This window comes from Tasmannia lanceolata, unplaced genomic scaffold (genome assembly GCF_043159265.1).
Source record: "Tasmannia lanceolata isolate RefF3 unplaced genomic scaffold, GAP_Taslan_0.1 ptg000015l, whole genome shotgun sequence".
In the NCBI taxonomy this organism is placed as follows: domain Eukaryota; kingdom Viridiplantae; phylum Streptophyta; class Magnoliopsida; order Canellales; family Winteraceae; genus Tasmannia; species Tasmannia lanceolata.
This window is the reverse complement of record NW_027518692.1, coordinates 40,660,833-40,683,125: the sequence shown is the minus strand read 5'-3', so window position 1 is coordinate 40,683,125 and position 22,293 is coordinate 40,660,833. Positions and strand designations below refer to the sequence as shown.

Sequence of the window (22,293 nt, the reverse complement as noted above, 5' to 3'; positions counted from 1 at the left end):
TGTATCTTTGAACAAAGTGGGCCCAATTGAGTTGGGCCCAACAAATGATAGTTCATGTTAAAAGAGAGAAGACTGACTGGTGTATCCGTACTGGTTGAGAGAGAGAGAGAGAGAGAGAGAGAGAGAGATCATAAAAGGCCAAAATTGGGTGATCGGGTACTTCAAGGGGGCGACTTCATTAGCGCCCATCATGAGATATCTGTAAATATCTACACAATCTTGTGACGTGGGAATTGCAGCAAAAAAGAGACAAATGATATTGTTTGTGGAGATTTTCAATCTTCATAAAAGACACACAATAGGGGCGAAAACATCAGTTTTTGGGTTCCGCCGTAGATGGGCCTCATATTAATGGTCTGGATCTGATGGGACTGTTTCACCTCCGTGGCAAATAATCTCAGCCATTCACTTTTTTACAAAGGGCTGACATTAAAAATCATTATTTTTTTACTGAGAATAATCTCATCCCTTCATAAAGAAGTGAAACCAACTAGGATCTCTCATCCATGAGCCAGATGACACCTCTTAATTGGTGCACACCAATTTATGTGTACCTTCCATGATACCCTTTTTATACTCTTTTTGGGAGGGCAGAGAGCCATCCCAACCCCCCCTTGTTTTGATACATACACCCCTCATCAGCATTGCTGGTAAGCTCTCCCAAAGCGTCGTTGTCACCTTTTCATGTGCTTCATATGCCCCGCTTGCCTGCTCACCCAAAATGAAACAATCTTGGGAAATGATATATTTGGCCCCCTTTTCTTCACCTAACCACCCCTTGTAGTCTAATAGAGTGGTCATAAATCCGAGATTTTATATGATGTGTGGTAGTATAAGCCATTAAGCCCATATTTTTCAAAAAGTGCAATACGGCCCCCCACCATAGGATAATCCAAACATCTATTTGTTGCAAATGGGCAGTTTGGATAAAAAAATACGGGTTTACACAGCCACACTTCATATAAAAAATCTCAATAGATCCACTATATGGGGGTGAGGTGGCCCAGGGAAAAAAAACAGGATCCTATATATCATCACTTCCCGATGTTTCCACTCTCGCGTGGGTCCCACCGGAAAATATCCTCCCACCTAATTCCCATTGTAGCCTTCCACTGAAAAATAGACACTGAGAGAACAAATTTTAGTTCAGATCCGGGTTCAGAGCATCATCAACTCTTCTATAGGGCTTTATTTTCTTTTCTTTTTTTCTTTTTACGGGAGGAGATGGACAGAAACCATCCTTCGCGGATCCCGTGCGATTTCTGCACTGACTCAATCGCAGTCTTATACTGCCGAGCCGACTCAGCTCGGCTCTGCCTAGCCTGCGACCAGCAGGTGCACTCTGCCAACGCTCTCTCTCGCAAGCACGTGAGGTCTCAGATCTGCGATAATTGCAGGGCCGAGCCCGTCTCGGTCCGTTGCGCGACGGACAACCTCCTCCTTTGTTCGGACTGTGACTCGGACGCACATGCCAGCTGCCCCGTGTCTGCCTCACACGTGCGAAACCCTATTGATGGATTCTCAGGCTGTCCCTCTGCCCTAGAGCTCTCTTCCCTTTGGGGTTTCGATCTATGTTACAAAAAACCCTTGCCCAAACCCTTAAATAACGATCCCATGGGGTTTTCGAATTGGACATCGCTGGATTCGATTCTGCCCGTCGATTCGTCTTCGTATAGATCGACAGATGCCGTTGATCTGATGGTCCCGAGCGAGAATTCGAATTCGAATTTGAATTTGAATTTGAATTTGAATTCGATGGATCTGATGTTGAAGGGGCAAAACCCTAACCCTAACCCTAACCCTAACCCTAATTGTGGGAAGCTTAAGCAGGTTATATATAAGCAGCTGGTGGAGCTGTTTAAGCGTGATCTGATGGAGGGAGGTGGCGATTGCGGTGTTGAATTGGCGGCGGATCGTGATTTGAGCCCTAGGGCGCCGTGTAGGATTAATGGGGCGGAGAGTGGGGAAGGTCATGATTTGCGTGAGGGAGGTGAAAGGGTGGTTAGGGATGCTGCAGACCAGTCTCTGCAACAGACGATGTATACGTCTTTGCTAATGTTGCCTGATAGAATGGAAGAAGATATTCTATGGGACTGTGATGGTACTGATCAAGCCACTCAGGTTTTGCTTCTCACACCTTTCCAATTTCATGAATTTACATATAATGAGTGATAGTGTGCTTGCCCTATTATTATTTAATTTTCCTGGTAGAATCTGAGGGAGCTAGCCGCTAGCCGCTACAAATAGCATATCAAGCCATGTTGTTTGAGTCATCTCCATAGGATTATCCTAACCATTCGATCTATGCGGACAGACACAAAATGGACCCGTTTTATTGCTGTCTATTTTAAACCTCCACAAATCAAGGGTTAGCTTGATCCTATGGAGATGATTTCTTAGGAACACCCTATCTATGTTAGGTCCTATAGAATCAATATCTAATATAACCCAAACAACACAGGCACCTACCCTATTTATACTCGTTAGCTCTGATAAGCTGTCTGAGGTCTCCCTCATATACATTTAGGGCCCGTTTGGATACCCCTTGGATTTGGAGGTGAATTTGGATTTTTAAATCCAAATTTGGCATTTGGCAAGCCTTTATGACATCTGGATTTGGATTTGAGTGAAATCCACAAGATTTACAAATTTCTCATGTTAGTGTAATTTTTTGGATTTATAAATCCTTTCTGCAAAAGGTTATTTATAAATCTAAATCTGACCCGTAAGGAGTTAAAATGACCAAAATATACCAAAAAAGTGTTAAATGACTTAAGTACCCACATGACATTAAAAACTAATCAAAATACATCGTATTAGGTAAAATGGCTAGAAAATCCCGAGCCAGTCAAAATGACCGAAATACCACCATACCAGGTAAAAATAAAAAAATATCCCCAAGTCGTGCAAAATGACTAAAATACTTTTATGACATAAAAATGATCAAAGTAACCTCATAAAGGGTAAAATGACTGAATACCCCGATATCATGAAAAATTACTAAAATACCCCTAGATCAAGTAAAAATGACCCATGGCTTATAAAAAATGACTAAAATGATTAAAAATACCATCATGAGATAAAAATGATAAAAATACGCCCTATTAGGTAAATTGACTAGAAATACTACTATATCAGGTAAAAATGACAAAATACCCTCGAGTCGTGCAAAATGACTACAATACTCTTATTACATAAAAATGATCAAAATAACCTCATATAGGGTAAAATGACTAAAATACCCCAAGATCATGAAAAATTATCGAAATACCCTTATATCAAGTAAAAATGATGACCTATGGCTCATGAAAAATGACTAAATGACTAAAAATACCCTCATGAGATAAAAATGATAAGAATATGCCATATTAGGTAAAATGACTAGGATACCCCCGGGCACGCAGAATGACCGAAATACACCTATATCGGGTGAAATTGACCAAATACCTTGAGTCATGGAAAATGACTAAAACACCCTTATGACATAAAAAATGATCAAAATACCCCATATAGGATAAAATGACTAGAATACCCTTATATCATGAAAAACGGCTGAAATGCCCCTATATCAAGTATTTTAGGGTCCAAATCCAAATCCAAGCGTTTGGATACCCCTTGGATTTGGATTTGGAGGTGAATTTTGATTTTCAAAATCCATGGATTTGAAATCAAGAATTTTAAAATTCACAAATTTATAAATAATGCCGTTTGAATAACCACGTATAGATTTAGATTTCAAATCTAAATTAATTTTTTTTTGTTTGGATGCTCTTTGGATTTGAATTTGAAATCTAACAAAACCAAAAAGTCCTAAAATACTTGATATGGGGGCATTTCAGTCGTTTTCCATGATCCAGGGGTATTCTAGTCATTTTACCCTATATGGGGTATTTTGATCATTTTTTATGTCATATGGGTGTTTTAGTCATTTTCCATTACTCAGGATATTTGATCATTTTCACCCGGTATAGATGTATTCCGGTCATTTTGAATGACCCGGGGGTATTCTAGTCATTTTACCTAATATGGCGTATTTTTATCATTTTTATCTCATGAGGGTATTTTTAGTCATTTTAGTCATTTTTCATTAGCCATATAGGTCATCATTTTTACTTGATATAGGGGTATTTCGATAATTTTCTATGATCTTGGGGTATTTTAGTCATTTTACCCTATATGAGGTTATTTTGATCATTTTTATGTCATAAGGGTATTGTAGTCATTTTGCATGACTCGGGGGTATTTTGTCATTTTTACCTGGTATAGGGGTATTTCTAGTCATTTTACCTAATATGGCGCATTTTTATCATTTTTATCTTGTGATGATATTTTTAATCATTTGTCATTTCTTTTGAGCCATGAGTCATTTTTACTTGATCTAGGGGTATTTTAGTAATTTTCCATGATGTTGGGGTATTCTAGTCATTTTACCCTGTATGAGGTTATTTTGATTATTTTTATGTCATAAGGGTATTTTAGTCATTTTGCACGACTCGGGGGTATTTTGTCATTTTTACCTGGTATAGGGGTATTTAGGTCATTTTGACTGACTCGGGGTTTTCTAGTCATTTTACCTAATACGATGTATTTTGATCAGTTTTTAATGTCATGTGGGTACTCAAGTCATTTAAACACTTCTTTGGTATATTTTGGTCATTTTAACCCCTTACGGGTCAGATTTAGATTTATAAATAACCTCTCGCAGAAAGGATTTATAAATCCAAAAAATTACACTAACATGAAGAATTTGTAAATTCTGTGGATTTCACTCAAATACAAATCCGGATGTCATAAAGGCTTGCCAAACGCCGAATTTGGATTTAAAAATCCAAATTCACCTCCAAATCCAAATCCAAGGGGTATCCAAACCGGCCCTTATCTATTTTTCTTTTCACCTTTCATAGGTTCGTACATCTAGCCCTCCCCAGACCCCGGCCGCCCTTTTTTTATAGGTTCTTACATGAGAAGCTCTAAAGAAAGTAAAGACAAAATGTGTGCTTAAACGTCATTGAAAGTCAACATGAGGCATGTAAGAAGCTTCATTGGAAGCGAACAAGAAGTACATAGAGAGAATAGGATTGTAGCATGTTAGGGAGGAATGATTCATATATGTTTGGATTATAACTAGAAAATAAGACTTCGTGACTAATTAGAATTGCAAGTTTTAGGGATTTATAGTTTCACATGTTTTATTCATGTATACTTAATGTTAAGTTTTTGGAAAAATATCCGCATAATTTTCATTTGAAACTTAAGACCAGTTTTTGCTTCTTCAACATTATAAGAAGGAAAGTATTGAAACTTAAGATAAGTTTTCAAATTGTAAGTGCATTTTTTTAAAATATGCTTCTTCAACGTTATCAAAAGGAAAAATTATCATTTAGGAAGAAATGAGGGAGTTGATATATTCGCCCCTTTCTATTTTGTTGATGCCCGCTCTAACACCTTCAAACCGGCTAAAGTTGGTTGCAAGTTACATCTAAAGAAGATTTCTTAAAATGATAAAAATACCTTTTTAAGAAAACCCTTGTCCCCATCTCTCTTGCACATCCAAATCCCAACCCTCCTCTGCCTCACATCTCTTGTCCAAAGCCCATTATCGGAGCTGCTTCTCTCTCTCTCTCTGCTTTTTTTCATCCACAAATTTCTACATTCAATCCCCCTTCCATACATCTAGCCCTCCCCCAACTCCGCAATGGCAGGAGCCTCGTTCACCGGGCCACCCTTTTTAATCCTCTGCCATGATAATCAAGTAAGAGATGGAGATTGATTTCAAGCATTTAGCTATGCATTCTATCCATCTATAGATAGATACAGAGAGATACAGAGAGACCAAAACCCAGAATCGTGTCTGTTGTTTTGTTAGTTTCCTTTTCTGTTAGTTTCCTGCTTTGCTTAGCCGAACATCCATAAATAAAATGCCGTTTGGCCGTGGATATAAGAAAAAATACAATCGTCTTAGACTTGGAGATCTGATCCTATCAAAGAGATCGCTATTCATCTCTCTTCTCCCCTCTTGTTTATCTACTTTGATTGCTTTATCACATATTTGAAAAGCCTAAGCAGTTAAAGCATTCCTTGAACCCAATATCAAAATAAATCAGCTAAACATTTTCCTAAACAAAACCCACTATCGAAACGACCCATTTTTAGAAGAAATCAAAACCCACGCTCAAAAATAAAAGAGAAAAAACTCTCAAAAGAAAACCAACATCAAAGCAAGTAAACCTAGTTCCAAAATATATATCACTATTCAAATTCCCAATTTGAAAAAATAAAAGGTAAACCAGAAACAGACAACAGAGAGAGAGAGAGACCCTTGAAGCTGATTCCGATTTGGGCTCTGAGGGAGAGACATACACAAAAAGAGGAAATGAGGGTAGGGTATGTGAGAGAGTTGGATGAGTTTTCTTTAAAGGCTATTTCCGTCATTTTAAGAAGTGCTCTTTAGTTTTAACATGCAACCAACTTTAGCCCGTCTCAAAGGTGAAAAGCGGGTGTCCGCAGAATAAAAAGGGCCAAATATATCAGCTTTCAGAAATAATCACCCAAATAGGAAGTGCACTCTTAATTAAGAGGAAACGTGTGGGAAGCGCGCTTTCCCTAAATTTGGTAAGCGAGAAGAACTTAGCTTCTGAAGTGAGTTTCCGGGTAAGCGAGCTTCCCATCCTACTAGGAAGTTTTCAGTAACTATGGATAGGACATCAATGCTTTTAGACCTGCTAGTGGTGTTGAACTGATGATGAGGGGTACTACTTGATTGAGTATGGCGTTCTGGCTTATGATAGCCCATAGTATTTGAGAGATGAAAGATTTGAGAGAACATAATATACAATATCTTACTTGATTTGTCTTTATAATTTTTATATTTGATATTTGGTATAATGAATTGTAATTTTGTGGGTGTTTTATTGATGTTTTGCACTGAATTTGTTATTAATTAGGCTCATCGAAAGTCAATTTCATTTGTATAACAGATGTTTTAAGTAGTAAAATGTGTTCTGTTGTTAAATTTTGTTGATCTTATGGTTTCTTATATTTTTCTAAACATTTAACATTTTACTATTTTAAAAAAAAATTAAAATAAAAAAAATTAAATTAAATTCGTGTTGCCTTTTTCAGAATAGGACACCAAACCAAATGAAACAATGCAACATTCCATTCCAGGGAGCAAAAGAAAACACCCACTAGAAAAAAATCATTAACTAAGCTTCCGACAATTGGTTGCTTATTTGACTGTTCGTACACTTCTAGTCTCATAACCAAGTAATTAACATACTTTGTTTTTTTTCTCAAATAGTCTTCTTCATCACCCCAAAGGGGCGCACACCATATCATTGTGGCCTTAATGTTGAAGAGGTTATTAGATAACATGATAATCTTGATTGTTTTTGTGGTACATGCTTCTTCTAAGTTAAAATCTTCTTCACTGCCTTCTACAGTTCTACCTATCTTGAGATTATGGAGAATTCTAGATGGAAATGAAGTTTAGGGCCCTCTCAATAATTGTAGACGTAGTTTCGGAGGTTTTTTTTCAGAATGGTAGGTAGTTTTGGAGGTTTTAAGAACATGATTCTAATGCCTTGACCCTCAAGCCATTGGGTTACTATTGGGTGGAGTCACGTCTTAGTGTACATTTTACAGAAGGCGTTGACACTAGAATAGAGGGCTCCTGATATTCTTAACTTACTATCTGTTGGTTCACGTTAGTTTAATTTGATGTTAGCTGTAGGTAGGTCATTTTGGGTAGGTTGGTTTGGGGATGGGTTATTTATGTTGTTGATGGCTCAATCATTTGGGCTAGCTTTCAGCAATTTGCTCTTGTAATGGATGATGTAGGTCACAAAGCATGTCATTAAGAATCGCTTATCAGTTTATGCTGCACTTGGGTAGTGGATGTTTCCTCCCAAATGAAGGTCTTTGATTGGATTTTTTTGAGAAATCCGTGATTGGTTTTCTCCTTTAATGTGTCGAAATTCTTGTGTACAAAAGCAAGATAATGCAGTGACAGTTATTCTGGTTATTTTGGCAAAGGTCTTGGTGATATGCATTTTGAGGGGTCAATGTTACTAGACAGTGGCACTTATTGTGAGTGCCACTGCCAAACCGATCGTTGGACTCAAAATCACATGTGATTGTGAGTCCAATATTCGGTTTGAGACTCATAATCGTATAAAAAACCGAATAGGGCCTTCGAAATCATATTTTCAAAAGGGTAAAACACAGAAAAAAGAAATAGGGAGGGAAGTTAACAAGTTATTATCAAGAAATTCAAACCCTAAAAACCAAAAAACCCAAAATTGATGCAGCACCGTGAAGAGAAATTGAGGAAAGGGGAGAGAAATAGACGAAAGGGGATATAATTAGAAGAATAGGGGAAGAAGAGACGAAAATAGCCTGAAGAAGAGACGAAAATAAGCAGAAGAATAGACGAATTTAGGGAGAGAAGAGAAGAAATCAGAAGAGAGAAGAAAACAAGAATTAGAGGGAGAAGAATCTTTTATTCAAAGAAGGAATAGGGGAGAAAAGAAGAAAAGAAGGAGAATAGAAGAAAAGAGGAATAGGGGAAGAAGAGAATAGAAGAGAAGAAGAGAATAGAAGAAGATAGAGACGAAGAGACGAAATTAGAGGGAGGAGAAGAAACCTTTAGGGGGAGAAGCCAAAAAATCCAAAATTGATGCAGCACCGTGAAGAGAAATTGAGGAAAGGAGAGAGAAATAAACGAAAGGGGATATAAATAGAAGAATAGGGGAAGAAGAGACGAAAATGGCCTGAAGAAGAGACGAATTTAGGGAGAGAAGAGAAGAAATCAGAAGAGAGAAGAAGAAAACCAGAATTAGAGGGAGAAGAATCTTTTATTCAAAGAAGGAATAGGGGAGAAAAGAATAAAAGAAGGAGAATAGAAGAAAAGACGAATAGGAGAAGAAGAGAATAGAAGAGAAGACGAAGGGAAGAAGAGAATAGAAGAAGATAGAGACGAAGAGACGAAATTAGAGGGAGGAGAAGCCAATCAATCTTTATTAATCATCAAAGTTACAAAATAAACTGTAAAGAAGCCGATATATAGGCAAATAAACAACCTAATAAATAGAAACCTACTAAAATAAGAATTCCTAAGAATAATATGGAAAATAAAATCCTAGGAACTAATAATATGGAAATAAATTACTAGAAACTAAATAATACAGAAATAAATCTTAATATCTGCATCATTCTCCCCCTCTTGAAAAGAACTTGCCCTCGAGTTCTAATCTGCTTGGATCAAATACGTAAACGACCCACTCAAGTAGCATGAGTCGCAATCCTTCGAACTCTGGAATGCTGGACAACGCTCGTAAGGACTGGAAAAGTGGTAGGGAACACGAGCGTAGTACTACAGAAGAAATTATCCATCCAGAATCATAAAGACACGAACCTCTCTTGACAATCAAATAAGCTGGGAAGATGACAACGTACTCTTCCTGTATCGGTATAGTGATATCATGCGGGTAATCCTCCTGATCAATGTGCGTAACAAGCTCCACTGTCTCAGCACAAATCTCGATAATCCGCTTAATCTGCTCAGGGATAGGGCAATCCTCAACAATATGCTCTCGAACATCCGTCTCAAATAATGGCACATCAAGCAAGGCACTCGCCGTTGAATCATGACGGTGCTTGGTCAACTCTGTCAATAGAACAACCTCACATGGCTCGGTCACAATATATGCCTCGACTGTGGAAGTGGCAAGCTGCCTCTTTAGATGCTCGGCAGCTGGTGCTGGGGAAATATCTGAATCATCATGCTCGGCAACTGGTGCTAGGGAAATATCTGAATCATCATGCCCGTCGATGTCTGCCTCAGCAATCACTGGACTCTCTGGCTCTATATCTGACATCTCTGACTCAGTATCTGACGTAATCATAGGCTAAACAACTATATTTGTCTCATCCACAAGATCATCTGTTGGACCAATAGCATCATCTATGTCTGGATTGCCAATAGTGTTAGCAAATTTCGTTGCTGCTTCAATTTCGGCCTCTCGTGCATGATGGGTTGCAATGTTCCGTTCAAAGCGAGCAAAAACTTCAACATCTTGTTCGCGTATCAATTTACTCTCATGCAAGTCACGCGCTATCCTTTCCAAGGTTGCCTGAAATTCAGCTTCTTGTGCAGGTCGAGCAACTGCTTCACGCATCAATTGTTTTTCATACCGATATGCCCTTATTGCATAAATACGAATAAACTCATCACCGACATCGTCCCATCGACGGAAAAAAGAACTGCGATGACGGTCCATGATTCGTCTTATCCATAACCTCTCGACTTGACTGTTTCTCTGGCTCAGTAGATGGTCGCTCAGTGATCATAGCCGTAGTACTCATGATATGCATCCAAAGCATTGATCCACCGTAGACATACAGTCTCATAATAACTATAGGGAGTTCGGTCTTGGAAATATTGATCGTCGTACCCGTCAAAATATGGAACATAGGGCGGAGCCATTGGGATCGGCGTCGAAAATTGAAATCAACTGTCTGATCTGTCTGGCATGTCAAAAGAAGCACAACGTCTGTCGCGGATCTGAAATCAGATGAGTGAAAGCTGATGATCGGAAGAAAGGGCGCGATCAACGGCTGAGATGGCTCCTGAAACTATGTGGAAACTCACTGTCTGCTACTGAAAATAGGCTGGATGCGCTCTAAAAGTTGTCACGAACAATGTTCGTGTTGATGTCGATGGCCAATTTTGAGCAGAAATAGCCCAAACAAGGAGAGAGAGAAAAACTAACAGAGAGGAGAGAGAAAATGCGAGGGGGTAGAGAGAAAGTAGAGAGAGACTCTTTCTTTTTCTCTTTTTTTCTGATTTTTTTTTTTTTTTTGGTTATTTTTTCTGATATTTTTGGGCGTGGGTGCCGAAAGGAAAAAAAAAAAGAGGGGTTTAACTAAATGCAAAGACTAAAGTAATGAAGAGAGGGGAGGGGTCCAGGTAAAGAGGATGGGTGAATTTACTTTAGTATAAAGTAAATAAAAAACGGGTGGCTGTACTGGTTTCATAGGGGGAATTAGGGGGGTGGGGGTGTACTGGGAAGAAAGAGAGGGTGGGGGAATTGGCCTTTTGAAAAGGAAAGTGGGCACGTAACCATCTAATAAAGAGGTGTGTATTCTATTAGTAAACTGATACTATAATAACTATAACTTACCCTTTTTATTTTGGCTTTAACTTGCCTGCTCTGTGTACCTCACACGACAGCACAAAAGGTAACTTTCTTATTTTTGCTGCTTTTGCTTGTTATCTTTTTTTAGGTAACATGCTATCTTAGGTAACCTGCTGCCTTTAGGTAACATGTTACCCCGTTACCAAAAAGTCAGGAGATAAGGATGGAAACATTGCCTTTCCTTCATAGTCACATAACAGGCCTCTTCGGATTGTTTGCATACGGCAAGGGCAATGGCTAGAGATTTCGGCCACCAAGCTTTATGAAAAATTCAAACTGTTTGTAGTTATTGAAGCTGAAGTTTGTGGACTATGGAAAGTGTTGTAAGTCTTTAAACAAGAGCAAAAAAAGTCTGCTGCAATTTCCTAATATTCCAGCAATTAAAGGAGACTTGGAGGGTCGGTTTGCTTCTCTAAAAGTGCAGTAATCTCTGAGTTTGAGCATGAAATCCGAGGACTGTGAGGTGAGCTTTTTATAGCAAATCTCAGCCGAAGGCTTTGGATCCCAGGGGTGAGCAGCAGGATGCAGCGTAAAAACTAAAAGATGAGAGCTGCAAAGGGATGGTGATTGAAATCTCAAGTTGGACGGCTGATTTTCGGGGCAGCTACCTGCGATTTCAAGGGCTGATCTAATGGCTGATCTCGATCACAGATGGATCCTTTTCTCAGATTTTCACTGAAAGAATAGCGGAAAATTTGATGGCGATTCGCAGTTAGACCTTCGGAAACTTGGATCTTTCGCTTTGATACCAATTTGATGCAGCACCGTGAAGAGAAATTGAGGAAAGGGGAGAGAAATAGACGAAAGGGGATAGAATTAGAAGAAGAGAAGAGACGGAAGAATAGAGGAAGAAAAGAAGAAAAGAAGGAGAATAGAAGAAAAGACGAATAGGGGAAGAAGAGAATAGAAGAGAAGACGAAGGGAAAAAGAGAATAGAAGAGAAGACGAAGGGAAAAAGAGAATAGAAGAAGATAGAGACGAAGAGACGGAATTAGAGGGAGGAGAAGAAATCTTTAGGGGGAGAAGCCAATCAATCTTTATTAATCATCAAAGTTACAAAATAAACTGTAAATAAGCCTATATATAGACAAATAAACAACCTAAATGATAGAAACCTACTAAAATAAGAATTCCTAAAAATAACATGGAAAATAAAATCCTAGGAACTAATAACATGGAAATAAACTACTAGGAACTAAATAATACGGAAATGAATCTTAATATCTGCATCAAAAACACGAGTAGAAACTGAAGAAAAAAATACCAAAAGACACAGAAGAAATGGAGAGAGAGAGAGAGACCGAGTCCTGATCTTCTTCTTCTCTATTTCTCTAGCATTTGAATGGGCACTCAGGTCCTTGGCCCCAAACCCCACAATGGTATTTTCACCCCATAAACCTCCTACTCTTCTTCTTCTTCTTCCTCTCTCTCTCATTTGTTTTCATATTCTTTTTTGATTAATTTAAGTGTGTTTCTTTCTTTTTGTTTACCAAGCCTAATTGGGCCTCTATAGTTGGTGGTGAGAGAGAATGCAAGGGAGAGAGATTGAGAATTATATATATATATATATATATATATATATATATATATATATATATATGAGGAAACTGTTGGTGAGCTTAAGCTCACCAAACTTATGGTGAGCTAGCTTGCCCAATCACATGGGGGCCCACTTTGTTAGGATGATCCAAACCATTCATTTGAAAGTCCCTTACATAGATGGGGGGTGTACCAAAAATCAGCTCCATAGGATCATCCTAACCCCTCCATTTGTGGAGGACAAAAATGGACAGACACAAATTTGCCCCATTTTTGTCCTCGACAAATGGAGGGGTTAGGATGATTCTATGGAGCTGATTTTTGGTACACCCCCTATCTATGATAAGGCCTTGCAAATGAATGGTTTGGATCACTCCCCAAAATGTGGGACCCATGTGATTGGGAAAGCTAGCTCACCATAAGTTTGGTGAGCTTAAGCTCACCAACCGTTTCCTCATATATATATATATATATATATATATATATATATGAGGAAAGTGTTTGTGCGCTTAAGCGCATGAGAAATATGGTGCGCTGAAGGGTATTTTCGTTATTTTCGTTTCAAGTGGGTCCCACTAGCTAACGCAGATGAAAAACCCAAACGCCATTACCCTCGTTTTTTAAAAAGGTTGATATTTTCGTTTCAAGTGGGTCCCACTAGCTAACGCAGATGAAAAACCCAAACGCCATTACCCTCGTTTTTTAAAAAGGTTGTAGAAGTTGCAGATGAAAAACCCAAACGCCATTACCCTCGTTTTTTAAAAAGGTTGAAGAAGTTGCAGATGAAAAACCCAAACGCAACATACATACATACATACCCTCGTTTGGGAAAAAGCTTGAAGAAGATCAGAAGTTGCAGATGCCCTCGTTTGGGAAAAAGCTTGAAGAAGAGAGCAAAAGTTGCAGATGCGTCGTTTTTTAAAAAGCTTGAAGAAGATCAGAAGTTGCAAAATAGCCTAAATAGGTTATGCCCCAAAATTATTTCCATTGGTTGATTCTAACCCTCCGATCTATAGAGGGTTAGGATCAACCCTCTAACATTCAGATTGGAGGGTTAGGATCATCCTATGGAAATGATTTTTGGAGCATAACCTATTTAGGGTATGGCCCATCTAATGGACGGTTTGGATCATCCTATGGTGTGGGCCATACCGTACTTTTAATAAAGTGAGAGTGCGCTCATATGAAAACAGTAGTGTTGGTAACATTCCTTCTGTTTTTTATTTTATAACAATTTGCTACCAAACTTCTCCTATGGCAACTTCTCGGCATGTGGCCATCGGGTGCAAAGATGCGAACATGGCAAATATTTGGCAAATGTTGCTAGCAAACAAAAAAAAAAAAGAAGCAATCATTACACCAGAAAAGTAAAATAGCTAAAGTATAAAGTTTTAAATGAAAAATTACATAGAAATGTTTATAAATTTGTAAAATTACGAAAAAAATACCAATAAAATATCGAAAGTTATGACAATTACCGGAAAACAGATGATGTCAAATCCGGAGAATTATTACAAATTTTTGACTGTCCAGATTTAAACAGAGGCCCTGAAAATCACTTTATTGTTCAACACCTACCTTGTTTAAATCTGTTGATACCACTGAGTGGTATTAACTCAGTGATCTCTCTCTTTAATGGATTTTAATGTTTCCTGAGTTATAACATTATCGAATTTTTTTTGTACCAACATTTTTGCTTGTTTCTTTGGAGCATCATATTTGTTTAATTCCCTAAGGATCTGCTTGGATTTCAAGAAAAAAACATTTCTGGCAGAATTTTTTCTTGTTAAAGGTAAATGATAAGATTATGGTTAATTTAGAGGGTTTTTCATCTGCAACTTCTTCAACCTTTTTAAAAAACGAGGGTAATGGCATTTGGGTTTTTCATCTGCAACTTCTTCAACCTTTTTAAAAAACGAGGGTAATGGCGTTTGGGTTTTTCATCTGCAACTTCTTCAACCTTTTTAAAAAACGAGGGAAATGGCGTTTGGGTTTTTCATCTGCAACTTCTTCAACCTTTTTAAAAAACGAGGGTAATGGCGTTTGGGTTTTTCATCTACGTTAGCTAGTGGGACCCACTTGAAACGAAAATAACGAAAATACCCTTCAGCGCACCATATTTCTCATGCGCTTAAGCGCACAAACAGTTTTCTCTATATATATATGAGAAAACGGTTCCTACACATATGTGTAGAGAGTTCTCTACACACTAGCTTAAAATACAATGGGGGCCCACATTGTTTGGGTGATCCAAGCCATCAATTTTAAAGGCCCTCACATAAATAAGGTGTCTACAAAAAATCAGATCCATAAGATAATCCCAACCCTACAATTTGTGGAGGTAAAATGGATGTCTTTAAACCTTCACAAATTAGTCCATTTTTTGCCTCCACAGTTTGAATGGTTAGAATGATCCTACGGATCTGATTTTTTGTGGACACCCTATCTATGTGAGGGCCTTATAAATGAATGGTTTGGATCACTCAAATAATATAGCCCCTGCTGTATTTTAAGCTAGTGTGTAGATAACTTATCTACACATGTGTGTAGGAACCGTTTTGTCTCTCTCTCTCTCTCTCTCTCTCTCTCTCTCTCTATATATATATATATATATATATATATATATATGAGAAAAGGGTTTCTGCGCTCGAGCACAGAAACAAGGGTGGGGCCATATTGGGTGGGGTGGGGGATCCAAAGCATTCATTTGAATGGCCCTTTCATGGATAGGGTGTCCACCAAAAATCAGCTCCATTGAATCAGCTTAGGGTGTCCATTTGTGGGGTGGGAAATTGGCAGATTAGTGGATAAACAGTATCTGTCATTTTCACCCCCACAAATGGACACCCTATGGTGATCCAATGAAGTTGATTTTTGGTACATCAGAGGGGGGGGGGGGGGGGGGGGAGATTGAATACCTTAGGCAATAGGTAGTGATGCAAAGCCCGCCGGAAATACTCCATGACCGTGAAAGGGAAATCTGAAACTGGGATGAAGTGAAATCCGAAACTGGGATTTTGAGAGAGAGAGTACCTGAATCATAGAGTACCCATTTATGTCAAACTCGTACGAGTCAACTCTCGAGTCGAGTCAAGTCACCGGGCTTTCGAGTCAAGTCGCCCATGCGAGTCGCCTCTGTCGAAAACTCTTACGAGTCATCTGGTGACTCTTATGAGTCGCTCCGAGTCGAGTAAAAAAACTATGACTCTTACGAGTCGAATCGAGTCGTTGGGCCTGGGCTTTCTTGCTTTGATGGTTGAAAACTTGGAAGTAGGAACTTAAAACTTATTTATTTTTGTTCATGCAAGTTACAAGCATATAGTTATTTACTAGTAAATGGTGGGCCCCACGCCATGAAAACATGAGATGTAAAATGGCGGGCTCCAGTCAAAAGCATAGGTTTGGGTAGGGACGGTGGACATCACCTTGTCAATAACATTAGGGGTAAAATGGTGGGCCTCACTTTCTGCATTGGTTTGGGTAGAGACAGTGGGCCCACCAATCCTAGGCATGGTCATTAAATATTGGGCCCCACCCATCATAGGATAAGGTGTAAAATAATTAGTCTAAACCATTAAAAAAAAAGTTGGTCCCACTGTGTATACAGGTTTGGATAGAGTTGGTGGGCTCATCAGATCAAGGGGAAAATAATGGACCCTACCCGGGTATATAATATGGGCCCCATCCCACCCAATCAAAAGATCAAAACATGATGTAAGGGAAAATACTTTCTAGGAAAAACTTTTTCTGGAAAAGGTGAATGACATTTGGAAAGTTACGTGCTTAGTGTATATTATGGATGGACAGATGGATATTTTTGGCTTAGTGCTTTATCTATTTGCAATTGGGTTATATTTTTTTTACATGCTTCATCTTTTGAGATATAATGATATTTTTTTCAGCTACATTTCTACTCTTTTCAAAAACTCTTACGAGTCACGAGTCATAAAATTAAGAAATCGAGTCACGGGTTGACAACTATGAGAGTACCCTAAAACGTCGCTCCGACTCTTAACTGTAAGAGAAATTTTTGAAAAAGATCCCTCAAACTTAGTGTTATTGAGATTTGACCTAAAAAGGGTATGGATTTACAATAAGCCCATTTGCCCCCCTTCATGAAGTTTTGGAAATCAAAAGGGGGCAAAGGGTAATTTTTCAGATTTTTCAGAGAAAGGGGGGCCAATCGATTTTTTTAGTGGTAGACATCCTACAAATTTAATTTTTTGTTGCAATAACAAATCAATGAACCAGTCATTAACTTCAAATCTCTCTCTCTCTCTCTCTCTCTCTCTCTCTCTCTCATACCAGCTTTTTTTTGCCTTTTGATATTCAGTTTTATGGACATTCCACATGGCTCCCTAAGGTCACCTTGTCATTCTCTATTGTGTCGCTTCTAGTATGAACTCTTTGATACTTGTAATCAATTCTGTTCTATATTCTTGCAGATATGGGATTTTAATTTAGGAAGATCAAGGAATCACAAAGAACCTGCACCACAAGAAGTTTGCTATGGTACAAATGATGCAGCTTTTATGATCAAGAACTATAATGACCTTATTAACGAAAATTCCTTGGCAACTACAAAAGTCTTAGAAGACATATATGATATGGATTGTACTTCCACACGTGAGGATATCTCTTCAACTGACATTCACCATATTTCATCACAAAATGTAAGCCATTTGTATATTTACTTATTTTCAGAATTGATTTCATTGTAACATGTATCCTCAATTCCTCATTTATTTCTAGATGATATCTGTCTAAACTATTAAATGGCATCCTATTACAAGCTTGTAAAGAAATCCTTTAAATTCTGCTCAGTCAGACTTAATGCATACATGTCATCCAAAGTCTCTCTGTTTGTGGATCATATGTATGTTTCTGGTAGTTAGTTTTTCACTTTGTATGAGTGTTTATAAACTCATAATCAGACAAGAATTTGTACTTGGACAAGAACACGGCCCGTAAAACTGAGTCGATGCAGGTGAGTCAATGATTGGTGCAACGAGTTCTTTATTGACTTGATAGAGTCAAAGAAGTTTTTGATTAACTTGGTAGGGTCGAAAGTGAGTTGATTCGGGCAAGTCAATGATGGATTTTGGTGTTTTTAAATAGTGCTTCATATATTTATGCAACACAATTATCACAATTGTGCGAATGTCAATTCATCAGCAGATGGATATAAAAATTCCTGGTTAGATTTTCCCTGCAGACCACAGCAGATGGATAGAAAAATTCTCGCTTACATTTTCCCAGCAGATCACAGCAGATTGAAAAAACAAATCCTTGAGAATGAGGGTGGTTAGTGCCTAACCAGGCCTGAGATGCTCGGTGATGTAAAAACTGTGGAACCGAAGACATGGGCCCATTCTTTGTACTAGGTGATATAGGTTGGGGAAGAGAATTTAGAAGAAGAAAAAGAGAAGAGAATTTAGGGAGAAGCAGAACTCAGGGAGGAAATCTCAATCAATTAATTCTGAATTCATCAAAAGTTAACCAAAAAGTTGTAGACCAACAGCTTTTATTCAGAGAGCCACATGCACATCGTGCGCTGCAAGAGCCCCAACAGCTGATTTGTGAGGGCACGGAGGGAGGTGCGTTGCGCCGGCTGGAATAGGAAAGGAAGAAAAGTCCTTCCGCGCTCGCGTGCTTGCGTAAGCAGCCCCTCTGGAGAGAAGACCAAATTCGTAAGGAAGATCCAACCAAAGATGCCACCGAACCGGTGAAGACTCATTACTATTCGCCGAAGGTTAAGAAAACTGTTTAGGATAATATGAGGCCCAAACTGAGAAGTGTTGCACCCTCTTGAAATAGGTGCATGTACGTCACACCTCCTACGGTGGTTGCCAAAGGTCCGATTAGCCTATATATAGGCTTTTAACAATCCTAAAAGAAAGAAACCTACTAAATTAAGAATTCCTAAAAGACTAAAACACCCTATAGACTAAAATAACCCTAATAAATCAACTATGCCCCAAAAAACGGGCCTAAAAGCACTAAAAATAACCCTTTCCATCATTGAAAACTCACGAAAAGATAATTCTATCACTGAAAACACTTCTTTCCATCAGCCGAAGCTGGGAGAGCCTGGGTGGTCTTCTTGGAAGAGCGGTGGTTGCAGAATGGTCTCTGTGTGAGTTTTTCATGAAGCAAACTGGATGAATGAGATGGAGATAAGCTTTTATGTTCACCTGTTGACCCATTTGTTTCATCCATGCCTGGGCCTATCCTTGGTGGATTCATATATCTCAGAGCTAGGAGACAAGGCCCCTGGGCCTGATGGATTTCCCATGGCGTTTTATCAAACAGTATTGGGATATTATCAAGGGAGCATGCATATCCTCTGCCTCTTTTTCCATCATCATCAACGGCTTACCTGAAGCCTTTTTTTGGCAGTTCGAGAGGTCTTTGACAAGGCGACCCCCAATCACCATATCTATTTATCATGGTGGTGGACACCCTTAGCCTTTTGTTAACCAAAGCCAAGACGAAAGGATACTTCACAGGTATCAAACCTTGCAGAAATTCGATGTCTATGTCACATCTCCAATTTGCCGATGACACCCTGATGATACTGAAAGATGGCTTATTGCAATTGATTAATTTGAAACGGGTATTCCATTGGTTTGAGATGGCATCAGGTTTGAAAATCAACTTTAATAAGAGCGCAATTGCCGGTATCAATATTGTTCAACAAAGTGTGAAGAACCATGCGGTGATCTTGGGTAAATTAATTAATTTTTTTTAATATATAATCAGAGCTAGCCTCGATACCTGCCACAATCGATTGAAACTTGCATAAAAGAGAAGAGAAGGGTGGTGTAACCCTGGATTATTTGCACGGCTTACATGAGAAACATGAGAGCTGGTTATTCCCCTTCCAATGTCCAAATGCTGCTAACAGTGGAAAAGGTTTGAGGAAACAGATAGTGCCCCATAAAAGTGGACTTTGGGTTCCAGAAGGGAATAATTTCCGAGTCTGCACTGAAATCTCTTGATTTTATAAGAGCTATGTTGTTCCTCCCCGGTTAGCTGCCAATATTTTTTCAGGTGCCAGGTTCTGGTGAAGAAACTAAAGATTGTTGTAATATCCCACCCCATCTACACTTTCTTTTGTAGGCATGGTTTTTGGAGTGTGTGCCTGTAAATATGGTTCCAGTTCATGTAGAGCAATTTTGGCTTTCAGTAGAAAACATGTATTGGATAAGTTCGAAAGACAAGGATGATGTTGATGATGTGGGAAGTGGGCCTACCCATGTCAGTATGGACTGAAACTTTGCATTGTCATACTCATTATTAGTTAGTGAACTTTTAATGATATTTAATTTAATTTAGGAGTGACCAGGTGGGGTCTATCGTAATAATAATAGTAGTAAAAGGTGAATACTAGCATCAGTTTCTTGACTCAAATTTCGAGTTGGTTGAGTTTCTAATTCAGGTCAGGAAGGTCTTAACAAAGGATTCGTTTAGTATTAACACTGGTGGATAAAAGACGATGTTTGGACAGGATTTTGGAGGAGGTCTAAGATTGTTAAGATACAGTTTAAGATTGTTTATGAGGATACAAATATTTGTTTTGATTAGTTTGTTGATGGCATATTGAATTATTTTACTTTAGGACTAGATTCTCATTTTGAACTGAATTCTCCATGTTTTGGGGTGGGTTCCCCATGTTTTTGCGCTGATCTTTACCTCTAGATCCTGTATCTGATTTTCTTTGGGTATCTTTGTTTTTCCCTTTTCTTATACTCTTGCATGTTGAAAGTGGTTTGAAGTTGAACGATGCATTGCAATCGGCTTGCATCATCAACCATTAAGTGCACCTGCTCTTTGGTGATCTAAGACTATCATCCAGCCGGCACGGCGATCCTAAATGGGACCCATCAAAATGAATGTTCAAGATCACCAAACAATGGACCCCACCTGTATTGTCGCAAGTCTTTGCAAAACCACTGTTTAGGCAGAGTATAGCACCTATTGTTGTGTCTCATATTGCAGTCATTCATCAAATCTCATTTTGCTTATTAATACTCTTTTTTCTCTTCCTATCAGCAGGGTCTGATGAAATATCCTAGCCAACGGCAAAATAACTCCAACAACCCAGTAAGCCAAAGGCCATCAAAATCTGGAAGTGACATCTTACCTCCATTAAGACCATCCACCACAACTTTCCAATCAAGAGTCCTTAGCAATAGCAAAAACATAAATTTTAGTGAAGTACCTCCCCTAATCCAAACTGAAACAACTACTCACGCCAACATGGAGCTGTTGGCACAGAACAGAGGCAACGCCATGTTACGTTACAAAGAGAAAAGGAAAACTCGCAGGCACGATCTCATCTCATTTCCCTTCTTTTATAACTTTATGCAATCTTATTTCTTTCATGAGCTGAACTTCGAGGTTTTTGGAATTGATATGTGAACAGATATGATAAGCACATCAGGTATGAGTCTAGGAAGGCCAGGGCAGATACAAGGAAGCGAGTAAAGGGCCGTTTCGTCAAGGCTGCTGGAGCTCTGGATATCGAACTCCATAGCTGAATGGGTTTGTGACTCAGACCACGCTGTAAATATTTGTGCTGTTTGTTTATTTTGCTCTGTATCAGCTACATTTGTTTCATTAAATGTTGTTGTGTAGTTCCATTTTCCTGGAATCATTTGTTTTGATATTTCTTTCTCTCGTCTTTCTAAATTGATCTCCATTTTGGGTAATGAGGCAAAATAAAACATCAGTTGAATGTAATCCAAAAGCATACTATTCTTTTTGCATTTCAGGGAGATCATAATCTCACACCTTGTTTTGATATTAGCACTCTTATATTATACTTTTCTCTTTGGCTGTTAAGAACTAACATCTCAAAAAGTTGTCAGCATCTGATGGAGAAGATTAAAATAGAGGAGAGCCAATCTCAAAACAAGGGAATGTGGGCGTCATCTCCCCTCTATGTTTCAAAACTTGGGCTCCGACAGCTTTTCGGCCAAGGTAAAATTGGTAGTGAAGTCAACCAATCCAGTGATTCAGTGATTGATGTGGTCAATTTTGTTCCACTTGGTTGGCCAAATGTAGACTTGGATGAGAACTCGGCCCAAGGTAAAAGTGAGTCAAGAAAACCAGTATTTCCTTTAGATTAGAGTTCACGTTTCCTTTAAATTAGGGAGTTCAAATCTCCCTTAAATTAGAGAGTTCACAGTGATCCTATTAACTTACCAACTTCTCCAAAAGCTTAAGCTGTTGGAGAAGACGTTATTTATCTTTTATACTTTAACACTCCCCCACACATGTGGCCCACTTGGCAAACACGTGGCACATGTGGTCCCACTTTAGGTTGACCATCGCATGTGGATTTTTGCTATCCAGGAGGTTTGAACTCGAGACCTTTGGCTCTGATACCATATTAACTTACCAACTTCTCCAAAAGCTTAAGCTGTTGGAGAAGGCGTTATTTATCTTTTATACTTTAACAGATCTAACTCAAAAAGATAATTCATTCAACGGGAATAAGAGATTTTCAGCTATTTTTGATGAAATTAATGATCTAACATCGGGCTCTGCG

The 22,293-nt window shown here is 38.6% G+C and overlaps 1 protein-coding gene across 2 annotated transcripts; it reads left to right on the top strand.

Moving 5' to 3' along the window:
* Positions 1-1,113: 1,113 nt before the first annotated feature.
* On the top strand, positions 1,114-21,545 carry LOC143847265 (zinc finger protein CONSTANS-LIKE 14-like). 2 transcript variants are annotated; one of them, XM_077356041.1, is made up of 4 exons: positions 1,114-2,121; positions 17,183-17,410; positions 20,796-21,067; positions 21,166-21,545. In XM_077356041.1, exons 1-4 carry the CDS (start codon positions 1,225-1,227, stop codon positions 21,278-21,280), a joined length of 1,512 nt encoding a protein of 503 aa, XP_077212156.1. In that variant the 5' UTR covers positions 1,114-1,224; the 3' UTR covers positions 21,281-21,545. The 2 variants fall into 2 exon arrangements, with proteins under 2 accessions (XP_077212156.1, XP_077212155.1); XM_077356040.1 differs by having other exon boundaries at positions 20,793-21,067.
* The last annotated feature ends 748 nt before the right edge of the window (positions 21,546-22,293 follow it).